This window comes from Chiloscyllium plagiosum, chromosome 22, assembly GCF_004010195.1.
Source record: "Chiloscyllium plagiosum isolate BGI_BamShark_2017 chromosome 22, ASM401019v2, whole genome shotgun sequence".
In the NCBI taxonomy this organism is placed as follows: domain Eukaryota; kingdom Metazoa; phylum Chordata; class Chondrichthyes; order Orectolobiformes; family Hemiscylliidae; genus Chiloscyllium; species Chiloscyllium plagiosum.
The window spans coordinates 18632705-18655864 of NC_057731.1; the positions used below are offsets into that span (position 1 = coordinate 18632705).

General features: G+C 40.3%; 1 protein-coding gene across 3 annotated transcripts in view; it reads right to left on the bottom strand.

Annotated features, from left to right (window-relative positions):
* The window catches only part of LOC122561108 (kinase non-catalytic C-lobe domain-containing protein 1), a 351506-nt gene that overhangs the window by 45534 nt on the left and 282812 nt on the right, over positions 1-23160 (bottom strand). For 2 of the 3 annotated variants that reach the window (XR_006314907.1, XR_006314906.1), the window contains exon 30: positions 10595-10885. Coding sequence is in view for 1 of the 3 variants with exons in the window: in XM_043712542.1 (XP_043568477.1) it covers positions 17215-17239 (25 nt within the window). In the remaining 2 variants the exon portion in view is untranslated. Of the gene's footprint in view, positions 1-10594; positions 10886-17110; positions 17240-23160 lie in introns of those variants that run through there. The other variant, XM_043712542.1, reaches the window with a different exon arrangement.

Sequence of the window (23160 nt, forward strand, 5' to 3'; positions counted from 1 at the left end):
GCCAGGATGATGTGTGACTTGGAGGAGAATTTACAGTGTTCTTATCAATGGGTTGCTGCTGTTGTCCTACTAAATGGTAGAGGCTGCAGGTTTGGGAAGGGCTGTTGAAACGAAAAAAATGCTACTTCAAGGATGATACCTAATTGAAATCCAGTTGACCTTCAAGTCCACTTTTGATGCGCAGGCCTCAGTATCTTCTAATGCAACTCATACTATTGGCTCAAAAACTGAAATTGCTGAAAAAGCTCAGCAGGTCTGGCAGCATTTGTGGAGAGAAATTAGAGTTAATGGTTTTCAGTCCAGTGACCCTTCCTCAGAGCTGTTGAGCTTTTCCAGCATTTCTGCTCTTGTTTCTGACTTCTAGTATCCACAATTCTTCAGGCTTTCATACTACTTGCTGACTGAACCTATATTGGCAATGCTTCATGGGTTATAGTTTTAATTCTTCAGCACATGACCTATTGTAAGAAATGACCTATTGTATCCTCTTGGCCTAGCAGATCTTTCGGCCCCGTGCTGCGAAGCATAAGCTGACTTTAAGAAGTAGGAACATATCTACACCATTGAGCCCATTGCTTCTGCTCCCCTATTTATTGAGATCATGGCTGATCTGGGGATCCTCAATCCCACTTTTCTCCATAACTCTTGATTCCCAAGACAATTAAAAATCTGCCTGTCTCAACCTTGATAGAGTGAGAAACAACACCAGTTACTGTGAAAGATTGGCAGTGACATGTGTTGGGAGTATAGAACTAAATTTTACTCATCATTTTCCATCCAAGCACAATTTTATGTCAAATCAGAAATAGGTCTGCGAGGATATTTGCCCGGGCTAACACTCTGACAAATCCCTCAGCTCCTCTCCCTTTGTTACAGTGTTATGACCTAGCATTGTGAGAGATGTTTACCTTTATGTGGGCAATAGTAATTAAAATTATAGGAAAAGAAATACAGCCTGATTGAACAGTGGAAGTGCTAACAGTGCTAAAAGAGAAATTGAGAGATAGATGTTAATTATTGGTGTGAAAAGGGATAAAATGAGTCCACTCTGCTGAAAGCAAAGCCAACAAGACACAAGTTCGTAATCAAAATCAAAATGGAAGATAGTGTTCATGCTCTGAAGTTATTGAACTTAATTTTGGGTCCTGGAAGCTGTAAAGTGTTTGGAAATTGTGGTGCTGTTCCTCCAGCTTCTGTTTAGCTTTGGTGGTATACTTCAGCAGACCTAAGATGAAATCTTTTGCATTTGAGTCAGGATTGTTTATTGAAATGACACACAACTGAAAGATCAGGGTCATTATTGTGGTCAGTGTGGAGATGTTCTACAAGGTAGTCGTGCAGTCTGCATTTGGCCTTAGCCATATAAATATTGAAAGCAGTAAGTACAGTTGAGTATATGAACAAAAGTTGAAGGGTCCTGCCCAAAACATTGACTCTCCTGCTCCTCTGTTGCTACTTGACCTGCTGTACTTATTCCGGCTCCAAATTTTATCAACTCTGACTTTCCAGCATCTGCAGTCCTCACTATCTCTCAAAAGTCGAAGTAACATGGTGCTTGAACTGCAAAGTGCAATTTAGACCTTGGACAATGAGAGGAAAGAAGTAAAAAGACGATTACATGGAAATATGACATGAGGGTGAGGAAATGTTAGGAATGATGGAGGATTGAACCAGAGTGTTCTGGAAGGGCTGGTCCCTGTGGAATGCTGACAGTGGAAGGGAGGGGAAGATGTGTTTGATGGTGGCATCCTGCTGGAGGTGGCAGAAATGCCAGAGAGAGAATGCAGAAACTGGTGGAAAGTGACAAGAAGGAGAAGCCTGTCATTGTTATGGTAGCGATGGGAACTGGTGAGTTCAGAAGTGTGGGAAATGGGTCAGACACAGCTGAAAGCCCTGTCAAAAAGGGCGTCCTCAGTTGAGACAAAAGTAAAACATGTTGGAGATACCCCATGGAAAGTGGTAACATCAAAACAGATGCAACAGAAATGCAGAAACTGAGAGAATGGGATGAAGTCCTTGCAGAAAGCAGGCAGTGAAGAAGCATAGTCAAGATGAGGAACAGGGTTTGGGGAGTTAGAATCTCTTGCCTCTGACCTGCTCTTGAAACCATAGTATGCGTAAGGTTGTTCAGTTCAGATCCTGGTCAATGTAATCCCCAGGAAGTTGACGGTGTATGATTCAGTAATGCAAATGCTTTTGAATATCAGAGGCAATGGTTGGATTCTCTATTTATAGTCATGGTCATTCCCTTGCATTTGTCAATGCACTTGTGTGGTGCAAATGTTGCTGGTCATTTTTCAGCCCAAACCTGGATGTTTTCTAGATCTTGCTGCATATGAACATGGACTGCTTCACTATCTGAGGAGTCATAAATAGTTATCAACATTGCACAGTCATCAGTGAATGTCCCTATTTCTGAGCCTATGATGTCAGGGATTTAATTGATAAAGTAACTGAAGGTGGTCAGGATAAGTACATTACCCTGAGGATGTCCTGGGACATTATTTACACCAGTCTGAGATACATTAAGGATTCATTATTGTATTTGTGACTTGGCAAGTATTTTTTTGTTCCCACTAACAAAACTGCATTCTCAGATATTGCATATTTCAAAACCACAAGCAATCCTGTATGTAAATAATAAATGAAGCCAAAATAGGGACTTTTCAACCACTTTTTCATTGTGCACAGAATATTTTATTACTCAAGTGTTTCACAGGAGACACAAGAGAAAAGTTCAGGAAATAAGATTCATGCAGTGTCAAACTATTTTTATATTCGTGCCATGGTGTCGTGTTTTATTTATTAACCTCAGTGCAGTAATTGTCAGCATTCCCAAAGTAGCAGCCCTTTTGTGTCAAATCCAATGCTGATTAAAGGAGTTTGTCTCGATGGTGAGGCACAATGACTCCCCCTCCTCCTGAGCTCAGCACAACATAACAGCCTTGAGTACTGAGTATATGCAAGTCAAAAAAAAAACTATTCCTATGTAAAATTTCACTGGCCATGTTAAACTGTGCAAATTAATGGTTAATTTTAAAATCAAAATTAAAAGATATCCAGTTCTGAATTTCAAGGTTGATACTATAGGCTGTTAGTTCTCCTTTGAAACAGGAATCCCTGTTGATCCTAAAGCCCTAGCAACAGAGAAGAGACTGGGAACAGACAGAAACACATACAATGTTGAAGTAGAGGGATTCAAGGTGATAGATAAGGCAGAGGAAGAGATGCCAGGAGCCTAGTTACTGGCTCCACATCATTCCATAAATGGGCTTCAAGATATTTGTATGTGTTTGACTTACCAACATGGAAACAAGTGTTAATTTTAAGGTTTGCAAAGAACTAATTATCCTGTCTGTTCTTTACAAAAGATGTGAGAGCAGTCCTGTTATTTTATGCTTCAAAATTGGGGTTCTTGAAAATGGATTACTGTACAATTGCTAAATTAAATTCCTTTCCTTGGTATTCTGAGATCATATTTTTTTTTTAATGGTGAACAATCTGTTACAGCAGCAACAAGGAAATTTCATATGAACACAGTTGCATGTGTGCACTTTCAAGGCATTCATTTCTGAGCTATTACAGTAGATGCAGTTCTGCAACTGTTTAATCTACACAGCTGGAAGCAGCATGATGCTTAATTCGCGCATATACTTTCCTAAGATGGTTATCACCTTATCTTAAAGTTCAAACTGACAAACTCAAACTAGAACTAAAATACACTGAGACCACCAAGGTGAGAGGAAACCAGTTAAGCAGAACCAGTGGTTGGCCAATGAGACACTGAAAAAGGAGAGTGCCATGCACACACACACACACCTACAATGGAGATAGAGAGGCAATCATGTATAAGAGCTAAGGATAACACTGCCTTGATGATTTGTTGAAAATGCACTGTCATTGATAACAAAATCTAATCTCACCTATATTCCAGTGATCTTGATGCTGGTGTCAGTGTAGATCAGGGACAGAATAACCTGTTAACATGAATAATAAGCACTTGGGTGATGTGCCAATGGGGGATTCATCCCAATGGTGCCAGTAAATATTAGCGATTTTCAGAAAAAAAGATAGAAGAAAATTCAGAAGATGTGAAAATAAGAGAAAATCATACATATACACAAGGAGAGGGATAAGAAATACGTGCATCCACGAAATCACATGTGCACATGGAAATAGGAAATACACACATATCAAGAGGGACAGTTCCATATGCAAATGCTCAAACACCCACTAACATGTACAAGGAACAAAAACAATATGCACCCAAAATAGACAAATTAAGAATCTTACAGAGGGAAACATAAACATAGAAACAACATTATGTACCAAAAGAGACAATTTAAAATGTACACAATCCAACCTACATTAAAATAGAGAGAAAGATGTACAACAAACCAAGAACATTGATTCAGAGACTAAAAACTAGATACAGAGACAGAATAAAAGACACAGAGATGATGACATGCCAAGAGCAGGCAAGTAACGATATACATCAACAACAAAAAACACAGAGATCCAAAAGCATAAGGAGGTCCACAAGAATAAATATTAGATGCTATCAGTCAAGCTTCTTTAATGCTTCAGTGCTCAATGTTACTATCTTATTTGACACTGATTTATACTGAGCAGGAAAATTTCTGATTTATTGCACTACCTACACTGAGGCACCACTGAGAGAAAAAAAATTGGAACTAACTAAAACAGACAGTGGTTATCTCACTGCCTTGAAAGTGCACACATGCAACTGTGTTCATTTGAAATTTCCTTGTTGCTACTGTAACAGATTGTTCACCCATTTTAAAAGAAACAGTTTATGGTCTCAGAATATCAAAGAAATTTAATTTAGCAATTGTACAAGGAGAGTTCAAATCCTATCAGGGCAGTTTGAGAACTTGTATTCAGTGATCATGAAGCTATCAGAATAATTTCAAACCTTAACCAGTTCATAATATATCTTACAAAGGAAAGTTTGACATCTTTGTACGATCAGGTCAAGAGATAATTGCAGTTCCACACCAATGTTTTGACCTTTAAATGCCCTTTGAAATCACCTAGCTAGCCTTTTAGTTGTATCAAGTTGCTATGGGCAATAAATTATGGTCAATAATGCTCACATCGCAAGAACGCATTAATAGTAACCTGCCAATACATTGGTTGAAATCCATCTTACATGACAGCACAAAGCAGGAGGAATGAATTAGCAATATGCTATACAGCCAGCCTGAATTTATTTTCTGCTAACTTTGAACAGAGTGTCAGCAGGCTGAGAATTGGTGCTTCTACGACCAAGTAAAATTTCACCCCCTTTCCCCCCAAGCAATACTTGTTCCCAGAAAAGCCAGTGTGCCAGAATGCATAGTTGTAGGTCAGCCTAAGATATTACATTAGAAATAGAGCAACCAAACAACAAATAGATTTATACAAGAAACATGCAAAATGTGAGACAGACAGATATAACACATATATTGGTTTCAGATCAACATAAAGTACGATCATCAGACTGATGACAAAAACTATACGATCATCAGCATCTGACGCTGTGATAAGCAGTAATGCACGTCCTCCTACAATCATGTCATAGAGTCATAGAGATGTACAGCATGGAAACACACCCTTCAGTCCAACTCATCCATGCTGACCAGATATCCTAAATTAATCCAGTCCCATTGGCCAGCACTTGGCCCATATCCCTCCAAACCCTTCCTATTCATATACCCATCCAGATGCCTTTTAAATTTTGTCATCGTACCAGTCTCCACCTCCTCCTCTGGCAGTTCATTCCATATACGCACACCACTGTCTGTGTGAAAAGGTTGTCGCTTAGATCCCTCTTAAAACTTTCCCCTCTCACCTTAAACCTATGCCCTCTGGTTTCAGACTCCCCAGTCTGGGGGAAATACCTTGACTATTCACCCTACCCATGCTCCTTATGATTTTATAAACTTTTATAATGTCACCACTCAGCATCTGATGCTTGAGTGGAAATAGCTCCAACCTATTCCGCCTCAAACTCTCTAAGCTTGGCAACACCATTGTAAATCTTTTCTGAACCGTTTAAAGTTTCATAATGTCTTCCTATAGCAGAGAGACCAGAACTGAATGTAGTATTTCCAAAAGTGGCCTAACCAATGTCCTATACATCCACAACATAACCTCCCAACTCCTATACTCAATGCACTGACCAATATAAGGCAAGCGTACCAAATGCCTTCTTCACTACCCTGCCTACCTACTATTCCACTTTCAAGGAACTATGAGTTTGTACTCTGCTGAGAGTTCAAATTACCATTATACTAACAATGAAATCATATTAACTCGATGTTCCTGTTCTATGTACTTATGTGTCAGTTACAATAGTGACTACTGATATTGAGGAGAAGGGAGAACAGATAATAGAGTTCTAACTGTGCAATCAGTAAGTTAAATATTAGTAAAATAAAGAAGTCAATTGCAAAGATCTATCAGCATGGATTTTGCCTTACTTTGAGAATTAAAGCCCCACTGTACATGTGCAGCATATATGTTCACCGTATCATGCAAGTTTTATGTGCTTGCAAATGCATATAGAATAGTAGCAGTGACAAGTGTGACTACACCTCAGGTAAGGGATGAGGATGAGAAGGCAGCACTTGCCTGGTAACCTCGGCCAGTGCAAGAATTCAACTCACACAATTGGCATCACTAACCAGCCATTCAGCCAACTGAGCTAACTGACCCCTCTGACATGAACTAGAAGACAGTATATTGCAACAGAGATGCTATCAATGTAACAAGAACCATTTGGAACTAAAGCTTGTATCCACTTACTTTCTGGAACAGCAGTCTTCCCTCCCCAACTCCCAGGACCAACCAGAAACAGCCACCTACAAATGAGGTTCAAGTCCACTTTCCCCATCATACTTCAGGCAAATTTCCAAGCCATTGAAAACAAGCTGGATGTACTTAAAGCTAAACTCACCTACAAAAGGAAATTGAGAGGCTGCTGTGTGCTGTTTTACAGAGACATAGTTCGCTCCTGCTTCACCTCACCTGAGGGTTTCTCAATTCACCAGATGGACAACTTGGCATCCTCAGGCAAGGCAAGGGGTGGTGGGGTCTACCTCCTAATCAACATCTCTTGGTACTCAGATGTGGTGACCCTGGTGAGTTACTGCTCCCCACAGCATCTAATGGTGACGTGCAGTTCCTACTGCCTGCTGCAGGAGTTCACCTCCACTTTTCCTGACAGCAGTTTACATCCCTCTCCATGCGGAAGTGAAGAGCACACTTGATGAAGTATTCACCACAACAAACAGCCTTAGACGGAAAATCCCGAGGTTTTGTTCATTGTAGTTGGTGACTTCAACCAGGCCAGCCTCAAGACCTGGCTCCCAAAATACCAACAACACATCTCCTGCCCAAACATCCTTAACCATTGCTGAACAAACATCAAAGGCGCCTGCTGCTCCATCTCCTCACTGCATTTTATAAAATCAGACCATAAGGCTGTGTGGCTTCTGGCTTGCAAGCAGAAACTGAGGTGTGAGGATCCCATACAAAACAATGCAGTAGTGGTCAGAGGCAACAGCAGGGCTTCTATAGGACTGCTTAGAGTCAATGGATTAGTCCATACTCATGAACGCAGTAGCCAATCTAAATGAGTATGCCACAACTGTTACAGACCTCATCAGTAAGTGTGTAGAAGACTGCACGTCAAAGAAGTTAATCCAAATGTTCCCCAACCAGAAGTCATGAACCAGGAGATCCACTCCCTCCTAAAGTCCAGGTCTGTGTGCAATTCTGGTCTCCTTCCTATCGGAAAGATGTTGTGAAACTTGAAAGGGTTCAGAAAAGATTTACAAGGATGCTGCCAGGATTGGAGGATTTGAGCAATAGGGAGAGGCTGAATAGGCTGGGGATGTTTTCCCTGGAACGTTGGAGGCGAAGGGATGATCTTATCGAGGTTAATAAAATCAGAGGGGCATGGATAGGATAAATAAACAAAGTCTTTTCCCTGGTGTGGGGAAGTGCAGAACTAGAGGGGTTTAGGTTTGAGGTGAGAGGGGAATGATATAAAAGAGACTTAAGGGGCAACTTTTTCACTCAGAAGGTGGTACGTGTATGGAATGAGCTGCCAGAGGAAGTGATGGAGGCTGGTACAATTGCAACATTTAAAAGGCATCTGGATGGGTATGTGAATAGGAAGGGTTTGGAGGGATATGGGCCAGGTGCTGGAAGGTGGGACTAGATTGGGCTGGGATATCTGGTCGACATGGATGAGTTGGACCGAAGGATCTGTTTCCGTTCTCTACATCTCTATGACGCCATGATTCTATGATCCTGACCTATACAGTAAATCCAGTTATGACCTTTGCAAGGCCACCAGAGTCACCAAGAGACAATATCAGTCTAAGCTAGGATCACAGACTAACCACACAGACACCTGTTATTTGTGGCAAGGCTTACATGACAAAATGGGCTACAAAGCAAAGTTGAATAGAATCGCTGGCAACAGCACATCCTTACCCAATGAGCTCAATGCATTCTACACTCATTTCAAACAGAAGGGCAGTGAAACAATCACCTGACCTGACAGCCTCGGGTGCACCTGCACCCACAGTCACCCACACAGATATTAGAGTGAATCCATGGAGAGTAACTGGCCTAGATGTAGTCCCCCAGCCATGCGCTCGGATCCTGTGCAGACCAACTGGCAGGTGTATTCACAGACATGTTTAACCTCTCCTTAATATAATCTGAAGTTCTCACCAGTTTCAAGAAGACCACTATCATCCCAGTACCAAAGTCAAGCAGCATGCCTCAATGACTACCGCCTGGTGGCTCTGACATCCATCATTATGCAATGCTTTGACAGGTCAGTAATACTATAAAATCCCTACAGTGTGGAAACAGGACATTCAGCCCAACAAGTCCACAATGATCCCCTGAAAAATATCCCATCCAGACCCATTCCGCTTGACTAATGCACCTAACCTACAGACCCCTGAACACTATGGGCATTTTAGCATGGACAATTGACCTAACCTGCACATCTTTGGACTGTGGGAGGAAACTGGAGCATCCAGAGCAAACCCACGCAGACATGGAGAGAATGTGTAAACTCCACACAGACAGTCACCTGAGGCTGGAATCAAACCTGGGTCCCTGGCACTGTGAGGAAACAGTGTTAACCACTGAGCCGCACTCCAGCCTCCCAGTTTACCTTGATCCTCTACAATTCGCCCACCATCACGTCACATCCACAGCAGTTGCTATCTCTCTGGCCCTACACTCATCCCTGGAACTCGTGTATAACAAGGATATCTCCATCAGGCTCTTACTGATTGACTACAGTTCCAGCTTCAGCATTCCAACCAAACACATCTCCAAACTCTGTGACCTAAGACTCTGCACCCCACTCTGCACCTGGATCCCTGACATCCACAGATCACAAACAGTAAGGATGGGTGACAACATCTCTTCCATGATAATTCTCAACAGCAATGCTCTGCCAAGCTGTCTACTTAGCCCCCGACTGTACTCCCTATGCACTTACAACTGTGTGGCCAAATTCTGCTCGAACTCCATTTACTAGTTTGCTGATGACACCACTATAGTGGGTTGATTCTCAAACATTGACAAGACAGAGTACGGGAAAGAAATACAGAGCTTAGTGACATGGTGTAACGACAACAATCTCTCCATTAATGTCAACAAAACAAAGGAGCTAGTCATCGACTTCAGGAAGCAGAGTGGAGGACACACTCCTTTCTGTATCAATGGTGCTGAGGTGGAAATGGTCGAGAGTGTCAAGTTCCATGGATTAAAATTAGCAACAGCCTGTCCTAGTCCCTCCATGTTGACACTACAATCAATAAAGCACAACAATGCCTCTACTTCCTCAGAAGCCTATGGAAATTCAGCATGTTCACAATTATTCTTATCACATTTTTTAATAGATGCACCATAGAAAGCATCCCATCTGGATGCAGCACAGCCTGATATGGCAAATACTCTGCCCAAGACTGCAAGAAACTACAATGAATCATGAACACAGCCCAGTCCATCACAGAAGCCACCTTTCCAATCATTGACTCAGTCTATACTTTGCAATGTCTTGGAAAAGTAGTCAGTATAATCAAAGACCCCTCTCACCCCAATTATATTCTTTCCCACTCTCTTCCATCAGGCAGAACATACAAAAGTTTGAAAAAACATACTAACAGGTTCAAGAACAGCTTCTTCCCTGATGCAATCAGATTTTTGAATGGACCTCTCAAGTATTAAAGTTGATCTCTCTTTCCACCTTCTCCACAGCTGTAATAGTGTATTCTATTCTATTACCCTGAAGCACTTTGTATGGTATGATCTGCCTGTTTAGCACACAAAAGCAGTACTTTTCACTGTACATGTGACAATAGCAAATTGAATAAATTTTCAGGTATGCAGCACTCTCGGTATATAATTTGTAAAATATACCTTCTTGTCTGTTGACCAAATAAGCAGATTTACAACTCTAGGTAGGTCCAAATTGGAACATTTTTATGCACAATATTAGTTCAGACTTTGTAACAATGATAACAGTGAGGATATCAGCTGTCAGGATTCTTACCAGATAAATTTGATAGCTGTCAGCTTTTAACCCTATTTTTCATACATTGTATTTCTAGACGGTATAACAGACATAGCTGCATAAGATGATTTTCTGCTGACACGAGGGATAATCAGCCTCCTCATTGCCTCCTTTTGTTAAGTCTCTCCCAGTTTGAAGTTTTAATCATACTTTACAGGTGCAGCATTTCATGGGCTTCACACAGGATCCGGCCAGTCATTCATTGAAATCACATTGCAAGTTTTGTTTTCAGTAGCAGTCCAGTTTACATATCCAAAAGGCATCACGTTTCTGAAAGCAGGAAAGAACAATCATCAGGTCTCTTGTAAAATTTAAATTGATGTATTTCTATATTGCTCCTACCTAAATATCAAATACGATGGCATAAAGCCTTCAGCAATAGACATTTAATGTATTTAATCAATGTTAAATTGATTTAAATTGAAACAAATAAAATATGCTACAAACAGGACAGTGGATTGGTCCAGCCAACTTGTCTTTGCAGAAATAATGGGATATTCATGGAATATTAACCCACTCCCCTGACCCAGTACCTGTCTCCACTCTAGCAACGTTCTGAAAGGTGCCAAAAAATGAGAAACTTCATGCCATTAATTTCAGAAATGTTATTGAAAATTGCCCAATATGTGTAACAGTAGAAGGGATAGATACTGAAAACAAAAGAATGGGCGGCATGGTGGCACAGTGGTTAGCACTGCTGCCTCACAGCGCCGAGACCCGGGTTCAATTCCCGCCTTAGGCGACTGACTGTATATGTGTAACAGTAGAAGGGATAGATACTGAAAACAAAAGAATGCTGGAAATCAGATCGGGTCAGGCAGCATCCATGGAGTCAGAGCAAACTAACATTACGAGTCTAGAAAACACTTCATCAGAGCTGATGTGAAGTGTGGAAGGGACAGCATTTATAAATGATGGGGGAGTTGGTACTGTGATTTGAATTGAACTTGGAAGGTAGAACATGGGAAAACAGCATATGAAAACATGGAGTCAGAAAATATTTTTCTCAGACTGATCAACTTCCAGAGTAATCACAGCAGATCTTGAAAAGAAAGCAGGATCCATTCTTCAGAATAGAAGGCATCTAGGGTTACCTAACAAAAGCTGAAACTAGAATTCAGATTTTGCAACCTCCTGATGCTTGCTCAGTTGTTTCCAGGTTGAATGAAGAGTACAGGAGGGCAGGAACAACACCAGACATACGTAAAAGTGAGGTGTCAACCTAGTGGTGCGACCAAACAGGATTCTAGATTCTGGAATCATGCGACAACTAATTGTGAATAGTGATGGACAAATGAATAACTCACTGGAGGAGAAGGAGCTACAAATAGTCCCATCTTCAATTATGGGAGAGCCCAGCATATCAATGAATGAATGAATGAGTTATTGTCAGATATATCTAGGGAGATGCCATGAAAAGTGTTGCAAAAGATAGGTTTGAAGCATTCACAATAATCTTAAGGCACAAGTGCCGAGTGCATGATCCATCTCCAAAAGACATGGGTGTGGAATTAGGCCTTTTGGCCCACTGCGTCTGCTCTGCCATTCGACCATGATTTGTTTTTCATTACCACTCTCCTGGCTTCCCCCGAGTGTATGGTGCTAGAGCCAGATGACTTATGAGGATAGTTAGTAGAAGAAAAGGGCTAGGTCTGCAACCATGGCTGACGGCTCATTTAAGTAACTCTGTGACACTCCTTAACTACTCGGCCCAGTATCTTCCGTCAGTACTATTTATCATTTACTACATGATGAAGTATCGGGAGATATGGATAGTCTGCTTAAAACATGGGATCAGGATTTGGGACTGGAAATCTCTATAGAAACATAGAATGATATTTGGGAAAACGCTAGAAGAATTACTATCTGTAACAGAATCCAGGCTATCCAGCTGAAGATACTTCATAGGGCCCATATAGCACCGGTTCGATTGGCAAAATTTAAGGCAGGAGACACAATGAGGTTTATTCTTTAAACAGCACCATTGTGGAGCAGGCAAAAGACTTGCTAAAAATAAGGATTGATCTGAGGGATAGGGGACAGGTGTGGAGGGCTTGTAGTATTATCCAAACAGAGTGCTACATAATCCTTGCAATCTATGCCCTTCACACTGGAACAGGCAAAGAAGGGATGTGATAGACACTGGGAAAGTGACAGCAGTTTTCTGAGGTAGAAGATGAGGACATTGAGCAGGAGAAACACAATTTTCAGCATAAAAGGGCTCCGTAGTGTCAGTTGCAACAAGCTAGACAGGACTTAATAACAAGATTAGAGTGGTGCTGGAAAAGCACAGCAGGTCAGGCAGCATCTGAGAAGCAGGAAAATCAACGTTTCAGGCAAAAGCCCTTCATCAGGATGCTGCCTGACATGCTGTGCTTTTCCAGCACCACTCTAATCTTGACTCTAATCTCCAACATCTGCAGTACCCACTTCTGCCTTGGACTTCATAACACCCAGTTTCAATAGATGTCAGCTGGATGCAGTGATCAATCACTGACTCAGGCTTTAGTTGCTGCTCAAAAGGCAAGCAGTCCCTGTTTATTCTCAGGAGCAAATGCAGCCTTTTTGTTTTTTTTATTTGTTCTTGCAACATTTTCAACTGCTTGAACCCCTTCCAGTATGTGATGCGCCAACATTGAACAATGAGATGTTATGTTACGTTAGGCAGGAGTGCAAGTATAGAACTCCCTTGGACAGGGCTCTTAGCCAGATGTAGCTAAGGCCAGTTAACCTGATTGATTCTTATAAGCACAGTTACAATAACTATTGATCAGATGGGTGATAATCTCAAATAGCAACACATTTACAAATGTCAGCTTTTATTTGCAATGAAATGTCATCTATGCCATGGATTTACCTTAAAAGCATTAATTTTCTGTATCCCTCCTGCTATGAGCACTGTGGAGGCCAGTTCCTCAGTAAATTAGGGAAATATGTAATGTTGATTTATTCAAATACAAGCTAAATAGATTACTTTTAGAAAAAAATATTTTGTGTGTCTTGGTATGAGTATTTTAAATATTAGGTAAATAAGACACACTGGGGAGGAATTGGTGACTTTTGACAGATGATTCCCAAATATTTTCACCACAGGGGATTTTGCACAACTCATATTTGGGTCTGTTGTGGTCTAGTTGATTGAGATTCATGATTATGATTAGTCAGTTGCTCCATTATACTTGTATCAGGATAATGTAAAGTGAACTGGCATTTCCAGCATTTTCTACCTTTCTCAGGCAAAAAATAAAAACCTGACTCCCACAGGATGAGTTATCATCCTCCTGCTGTTGAAATATAGCAGTATGAGGACCTGCAGTGCTAAATCTTTTCACCAATTTCATAATCAGACAAAAGAAATTCATAAAACTCAAGCTGTAGTTACCAAGCTTCCAGGATTATCCTGGGGGTCTCCAGAAATCACATATTAATCTCTTGGGCACTAAGCACCCAGGAGGGGGGAAAAACACAAATGCATTTAGAAATTGTATTTTTTAAAATTTGAATACATACTTGTTAGTCATAAAAATATTAGTGGTGGACTGAAAAAGGCTGATGGACTAGCTGGAGTGGCTGGAGTAGGAAAATGGAAGTTCATGTCTCATAAACTCTTGGAATACATTGCCCAAAATTGGTAACCCAAGCCCAACAGAACTAGGTTCATAAAGTTATTTTCAGAGCTACTCACATGTATTATCTGTCACTTAAAATCACTTCTGCACCCACCACGCACCACAAGTAAATGGATAAATTAATGAAACAATGTGAATCTAGGGTAAACACTTGGAGGTTGTGTGAAACAAGAATAACATCATATTCACAGCATTGACATAGCAGAATTAAGCTTTAAGCTTTTTTCAGTCAGGGGTTTCTTCCAGCTGTCAATCCCCTCCCACCTAGAAATATGCATCATTGACTGCGATACAACCTTGCTTTCATTGTTAGGTTGCCATGAAATATGAAAACATTCAGGAAATCTACACTACTGTCACTTCGGCACATGAAAACCAATTTAGCATAGATGCCCCCAGGGTCAATGATCAAAGAAACAGGCCTGTATTAGTTTCATCTGTGTCTTATTGGAATTTCTGCTCTCCACTTATGGCATTCTATTCACCACAATAGGGGATTGACTGAACCGTTTGAAGCAGTTTTACAAAGGTACGCATATTAGTGCTGTTGGTAATCAAATATAATGAAGGGTGAAGGTTTCACCCTGTCACCTATTAGTGGTTGGTGTTTCTGGGGATGATTGCTTTCATTTTCTGCATATTTTTGCCTTGTTGTTTTTGCTTGCTGTGTCAGCCAATTAAGGTAAATAAAATTATATTGAAGCGATGGTTTTTAATTCACAACTAATAAAGCTTTCTGCTTACCTAAACTGATATAAACGGTTCCTGAAGAAGGCACTACACAATGCATACATTTCTGACCAAGGTTTCAGGGAGTGAGCTGCACACAAGTAACAGTAGAAAATCAGCTAATTACTGATAACACTGCCAAGGTCTGTCTGAGCATCATCATTATTACCATTATCATTACCTTTAGCATTCCTCGCAGTTCAGAAACAGAACCTATAGGCTTGCATCTCAATATCTTTTAATGACAGTAGTTTCTTTCTCGATCACCATTGCAATCTTTCTCTGCCTATTTTTCAATTGATGTAAATCAACATTACATGAAACATGCTGAGCACAGGGCCTTTAATTGGCCTGCCGTCAGACTCAGAAACAAACCTCATACTGGGGATAAATTCGACCCATGTTTGTAATGTATCCTGCAACACAAGAAAGCAAGTGAGATAAAAGAATAACAGTTTGATTGTCTTCATATCATGCTGACTGCTGATCTTTTCATTGCTTAAGCTGCCAGTTTTGAGTCCTGCAGATTACAATAAATTTAGAAAACAGTCAGTGTATGAACTTTGCTGCAAATGATAGCAGTACGGGTGGTTCCAAATTTTCAAAAGACGAAAGAAAAGACAGTGGGTCATAAATTGTTGCAGCAAGACATCTAACAGTGCCTACTATTAGTTACACTTTATATACGTTGTGTGTATAATATTCTTCCATAGCAACCTGCTGCAAATGGAAGCTGGTAACAGTATGGTGAAGGGAATGAGACACCTGGGATTTGAGAAAACAAGTCATACAGTCTGTCTCCTGAGCCAGCCAGAGTGTAGTATTATCAAATAAACAGCAGAGCAACTGAGTAGGACGTAGTGAGTGGGCAAATTCAATGCCTAATCGGATACAGAATGAGAAGTAAAGGATATCTGGGTAAAGAGGAAGAGATAAGAGATGTAAGGGATGGAAAAAAGTTAATTTTATTTTTTAAACTTCAACAGCAATTAAATCCTGAAGGAATGAGACTCCACATTTTCAGCACCAAAGTTGACATTGTGAAAATATTAGTTAGATTGAAATTGACAAACGTTGACAGTTTCGATGCGTGCAGCTTGCATCTCGTCAGCAAGTGCAACAATTTCATCCCGTTCAAAGCATTTCAGAAATGAGACATAGAACAAAGACTGACTTTTAAAAATGCTAATGGTGGAGAGATTTACTAAACTTATCAAAAAAAGCTTGGTTTTCTATGTTTCATCTGTCTTCATCTGAGTTTGCTGTTGCATTTTTGTATAAACAATAGTAAGAAATATTAGCATCACTGCTACCTTAACAGATTTGGAGATGCCGGTGTTGGACTGGGGTGTACAAAGTTAAGAATCACACAACACCAGGTTATAGTCCAACAGGTTTAATTGGAAGCACACTAGCTTTCGGAGCCACTATCACCTGATGAAGGAGCGTCGCTCCGAAAGCTAGTGTGCTTCCAATTAAACCTGTTGGACTATAACCTGGTGTTGTGTGATTTTTAACCTTACCAGGAGATAGTGGACCACTTTGTTAACTTCCAAAGCAATAATTTACAGTTGGGATTGAGGAAATTGACAGAAGAAACTTATTAATAATTGAAATTACATCTAATATTTTCTGCAAAGTAAACATTTCAAGCAGACCCATGGGACACATGTCAAGCTGCTATGGTTTGTTCATAAAGAAGTTTGTTAGCCTTCAATTAAACAAAAATCCGCCACTATTTTCCAGCGTAGACTGCAACTGTATTACTTTCATTGATCTATGATATGGAGGTGCCAGTGTTGGACTGGGGTGGACAAAGTTAAAAATCACACAACACCAGGTTTTAGTCCAGCAGGTTTATGTGGAAGTATAAATTTTCAGAGCAGTGTTCCCTTGTCAGGTAGCTGACAGAGGAGCAGCACTTCGAAAACTTGTATTTCCAAATAAACCTGTTGGTCTCTAACCTGATGTTGTGTGCTTTTTAACTTAATTGATCCAGATAACCATCAGAATATCAGATTACAGCTCAACTTTATCTACCTGACTGAAATCTTCCAGAAAACAAGGATTCCCTACCTGGAAACTTCTGAGGAAATCTGCAACAAGTTCTGCCTCACTAGGTTGCCAATGATCAGGTTCTGGTCTGCAGATATCTTCAGCCAGAGGGAGAGTGATGTCAAGGCAGTCAAATTTACCGCATCCCTGAACCTAGATAAGCTGTTTATCCTCTTCTATGTTTTTTCATCCAATAAAGTGAAAGTGAAAGCTGGCGAACAGAAACAAAAACAAAACAAAACTTATCCACCAGCATCGCATTAAATTGCAGAGATGGCTTAAGGGGCCAAATTCCATACTCATGCTCCTCGCTCTTCCATTCTTATGTTGGTCATTCTTCCGACTCATTCCAATACTGTATTCTGTAATAGTTGCAGTACGTAGATTCAGAGAGAGTTCCTAATGCATTGTAAAACAGAGCAAACCCCTTCTTCATTTTCTCCATAGAAAATTGGCAGACTTTGCAAAGTTTCTTGTCATAGGACTCACAAAGCACCAAGCAATTACTCATGGCTTTTGTTCTTCAAAGTATAATCCCTTGATCTTCTTGAAATACAAGGAGCTCTACTCCATCAATGATCAATTAGTCATTGACCAGAAACATTGACCTGTTGCAAGAATAGTTTCCAAGCCAAAGTAACACTAACATCATTTTAAAATATTCATCATTGCCTAGACTATTTGAGGGAGAATACAGACCAGGTGGGACTGGGCCAGCCATAAATCACAGCTGAATAGTGAAACCATGACACTTAGCAACAGTTAAGATTGTTATCAAACACGCTGTAGCCATATTGAAGAGTACTTCAAGCCAATTTTGCAGTTTCTTATAATGAAGTTGTTGTAAATTTAGGATCACGTGCTAAACATTTCCTTGCATTCAGAGATGATAGCCACTTTCCAAACTCTGTGAGTTCCTTCAAATGAGTTGTCCCCACACTTCTCATGTCTAAGGATACAATGGCATAAACCAACACAGTAACAACTCTCCAATCTCAACTCGATGGTCAAACTTTTTGTGGACTTTTCTTCCATTTCTTTAAGGGTGAGCTGAGAGAAAACTTGATGAAACAAGACAATATACAAATTATGAAGACATTTTATTTTGTAGCAAATGAACATAAAATATGAATAGATTAATTTAGTAGACTAACAAATAGTTCAATTGTGCAATTGCACAAAGTAATTAAAACATTATGACACTTTTATTTATTCACTTGTGGGATGTGGGGTATCACTGGCTGGCGGGCATCTATTGCCCATCCCTAGTTGCCTTTGAGAACGTGGTGGTGAACTGCATTCTTGTTCGGCTGCAGTCTATGTGCTGTAATTTGACCCATAATGCTTTTAGGGAGGGAATTCCAGAATTTTGACCCAGAGGCAGTGAAGGAATATTTCCAAGTCAGAATGATGTTTGGTTTGAAGGGGAACTTGCAGGTAGTTGTGTTCCCATATATCTATTGCTCTTGTCCTTCTAGATGGAAGTGATCATGGTTTTGAAAGGTGCTGTCCAAGGATCTTTGGTGAATTTCTACAGTACAATGCTAAGATAGTACACACTGCTGCTACTGAGTGTCAGTGGTAGACAGAGTGGATGCTTGTGGATGACGTGCCAGTCAAGTGGGTTGCTTTGTCCTGGGTAGAGTCAAGATTTTTCGAGTGTTGATGGAGCTGCACCCATCAAGACGAGTGGGGAGTATTCCATCACACTCTTGACTTGTGCCTTGCAGATGATGGACAGTCTTTGGGAAGTCAGGAGCTGAGTTAGTCACCAGAATATTCCTAGCCCCTGAACTGCTCTAGCCACTGTGTTCATGTGATGAGTCCAGTTGAGTTTCTGGTCAATGGTAACCCCCAGGATGTTTATAGCTGGGATTCAGTGATGGTCAAAGGGTAATGGTTAGATTGTCTCTTACTGGAGATCGTCATTACCTGGCATTTGTGTGGCACGAATGATACTTGCCACTTGTCAGCCCAAAATGGGAAATTGTCCAGATCTTGCTGTATTTGAATATAGACTGCTTCAGTATCTGTGGTGCTGAACATTGTGCAATCATTAGCGAACATCCCCACTACTTACCTTATGATGGACCTCACTTCAGCCAGTCAATATTTTTGACTGAAACAAATAACTCCTGCATTTTGCATGTGAACCTGGTCAAAAGTTTGTTCCTACATCTTTCCGGTTCCAAATTTGATTGACTACCTGTGTCTCAGTTTATTTTTTGTATATGTCTCTCTAGCACAGTACCAAAGAAGAGGACCTATACAAACCAACTGCTATTGAGAATTTGAATATTAATTGCTAATGAATTGCTTGTTGTTCACAATCTTTGGAGAAAATAGCTTCCATTCATATCTGAATAACTATTATCAAATTGGTATGTTTTAACTGAGTAAATACACTTAACATTAATAGCCCATGTTCAAAAGCAGTTTAAAGCTCTTCTATCACAAACTAAAGAGACAAATTCTCAAAATGGGGTACAAATGCTAACGTGATCTAACAACGGGGCACCTGGTATATAAAAGGAAAGGAGGTCCACAAACAGTCAAGGTCATACTGATAAGAAAGAAAGTATCCCCTGTGAAATACTTCTATATGCAGTAAATATTGTACATCAGTCTTCTGCTAACAATACCTTCAGCTAAGAATTCTATTCACTTGATGCATTAATAGTCACTTCTACGCATGGATGGCTTAGTTCCCAGTATGCATTCATCAATGTAATCATCTACTGAAATCAAACATCACTGATATCAGTCTTTTGATCTCTATTTACTTGAGAGTGTACCATACATTGGAAGATGTTAAAATAAAGTGAGACAAGATTTGCACTCCTTTAATGGTAAATGTAAGTGAAATGTCAATGAGAGCTTTTGGAATTAAACTGGCCCGTTGACTTCTGTGCTAGATAATAAAATTGCCCTTCAACTACTGATAGTGTAAACACTGCTGCAATGGCTGACCACTTCCTGACACATGAGCAGATGCATCCATTTGCGATTGACTTTTTGTTAGCATTGTCCTTCTTCAGTCATTCATGGGATGTGGGGACCACTATCAAGGATGACTATCAATCTTCACACTGTCTATCCCTTGTGAAAGTTGAGCTGAGTCATCACTTGAACCAACCAGTCCAAGTGGTAAAGGCACATGACCAGTATTAGAACATTCAGGCTTTTGACACAGCCAGAGTGATGTAACAGCTGTCTGTTGCCCTTGTCCTTCTAGGTGGCAGGCATCATGGTTTTGGAAGATGCTGTTGAAGAAGCCTTATTAAGTTACAACAGTACATCTTGTAGATGTTGCACACCAGAGCAATTTTATAGCTATAGTAGAGGGAGTGAACGTATAAGTTGATGCTGGGGCACCAGTCAGAAACGATGGAATGAGTTTCTTGAGTGCAGCAGCACTCATCCAGGCAAGTGAAAGATATTCCATCACACTCCTAGCTTGTGTTTATTGAAGGGGCAGGGGTAAGGAGGTGAATCGTTTAGCACAGAATACTCAGCTTCTCATCGACTCTTGTTGTTCCAGCATTTATGAGATTAGGCCACTTAAGTTTCTGACCAATGGTGACAGCTAGGAAATTGATAGTTGGGATGTGGATGGTTATGCCTTGTATCTATGTGTTGAGAATATTAAATGCCACTTAGCAGCCCAAGCCTTAATGTTGTCAAGAACTTGCTATATTTATGCAAGGACGACTATCAATCATTGGGAGGAATTGCAAATTTTATATTTTGTGATTTTATATTTTGCAAATTTTATATTTTTGTGACCTTGACATTAAGAATAGTCACCCTCACTTTATCTCTGGAATTTAGCTTTTTATGTATATCTTCACCAAAGCGGGTAAAGCTCACAGACTTCCTTTCCTATAGGGCATTAAAGAATCAGATAGTTTTTCTCTTACGATATAAAACTAGTTTTTTTCTTATGATGTAAAACTAGTTTTTAAGAATCCAGATTTATTGATTGAATTTAAATTTCACCAACTGCCCTTATGAGATTCAAAACCACGTCCTCAGACCATTAGCCTGGGTCTCTGAATTAATAGTTCAGTACACTACCACAAAACCACTGGCTCCAATTATGGTGGCTGAAGTTGATTAAAAGGCTTTACATTGTGTTTTGCATTCATGCTGAGCACTGCCATTATGGAGGATGTAACTCTACTCCATTAATCGCTTAATCATCTGCAACTATTCACCACTGCTTTGATTGAACCTGGGTTTATGGGATCATTTAACTCTGTCAATTCCATTGTGTTCACTGTCTAGCATGCAATGCATTCTGCATTGTGACTTTACCAGGTTGACACTTCATTTTTAGGCGTAGGTGGGCTATTGTTTCTGACAAGCTCTTGTAGACGTTCACTAAACAGGATTCAAACACATATATGATGGCAATACTAAACTGACAGATAGCAATCTTAAGCATGCCTGCTACACTTATGTACTTGCTGCTCTGAATGTAAGACATAGGAGCAGGTGTAGGTAATTTGGGCCCTCAAACTGGCCTCACCATTCAATAAGATCATCGTGGATCCACCCTAGGCCTCAATGCTGCTTTAATGTCAGTTCATCATAGCCTTCAATGCCATGATGTTTCAAACATCTATCTACCACTTCTTTAAATACTTTCAGTGATCTAGCCTCCACAAGTCTCTGCTGTAAAGACTTCTAAGAGAAAGTAAGGACTACAGGTGCTGGAGAGTCAGAGTTGAAAAGTGTGATGCTGGAAAAAGCACAGCAGGTCAGACAGCATTGAGGAGCAGAAGAGTCGATGTTTCGGGCACAAACTTCCAAATATTCATAGAGTCATAGAGATGCACAGCATCCTTCAGTCCAACTCGTCCATGCCGACCAGATATCCGACCTAATCGAGACTCATTTACCAGAACTTGGCCCATATCCCCCTAAACCCTTCCTATTCATATACCAATCCTGATGCTTTTTAAGTGCACTTTTACCAGTCTCCTTCACTTCCTCTGGCAGCTCAATCCATACACGCATCAAGCTCTGCATGGAAAAGTTGCCCCTTAGGTCTCTTTTATATATTTCCTCTCTCACCCTAAACCTATGCCCTCTAGTTCTCAACTCCCCCACCCCAGGGAAAAGACTTTGTCTGTTTACCCTATCCGTGTCCCTCATGATTTTATAAATCTCTATAAGATCACCCCTCAGCCTTCAGTGCTCCAGGGAAAACAGCCCCAGTCTGTACAGCCTCTCCCTATAGCTCAAATCCTCCAACCCTGGCACATACTAGTCAATCTTTTCTGAACTCTTGCATGTTTCAAAACATCTTTCCAATAGGAAGGAGATCAGATTTGCACACAGAATTGCAAAAGTGGCCATACCAACATCTTGTACAGCCACAACATCTTGTACAGTTCAAACTCCTGTACTCAATGCTCTGACCAATAAAGGAAAGCATAGCAAACACCTTCTTTGCTATCCTATCTACCTGCGACTCTGCTTTTGAGGAGCTATGAACCTGATAGTGACAAATGCCTGCATGCTTTCTGCTGAAGAGTTTCATGAAAGGTACAGTATTGTAGTCAGTAACCTTAGTATTCGTGTTAAGATTACATTAAAATATATGATTTCAAGACACACAGGCATGATAAAAGTTTGGAATAGGGTTTCACTAGCAGCAGTTGATACCACGTCAATTATTAAACTGAAATCTGAAATTGAGGTTTTTTTATCGGTCAAATAAATTAAGGGATACCAGGCAAAAGCATGTTGCTGGAGTTAGGTTGCAATATGTCATGACCTCATTGATTTTTTTTTTGAATTCATTAACCTCCAGAAGGAGAAATTCCATTGCATCGCAGATTGAAATGCATGTCCCCTTAGTCTGTAACCAAGTCCCCTAATTCAAGACTTGCCCCACTCCTCAATATTCTATCCTCCCAGCCTCTCCAGAATGTTGAATGTTCCAATAGGAACACGCCTCACTCTTCTAAACTCAAATGAATAAATATCTGACTTGTGTAGCTATTTTTGGCAAGTCAACCTCTTTGTGGTAGGAATCAGCCCAGTGAATCTTTATTGAACTGCCTCCAATTCCAATGCATCATTTTTAATATGGGAATTAAACCGTACACAACATCTCACCAA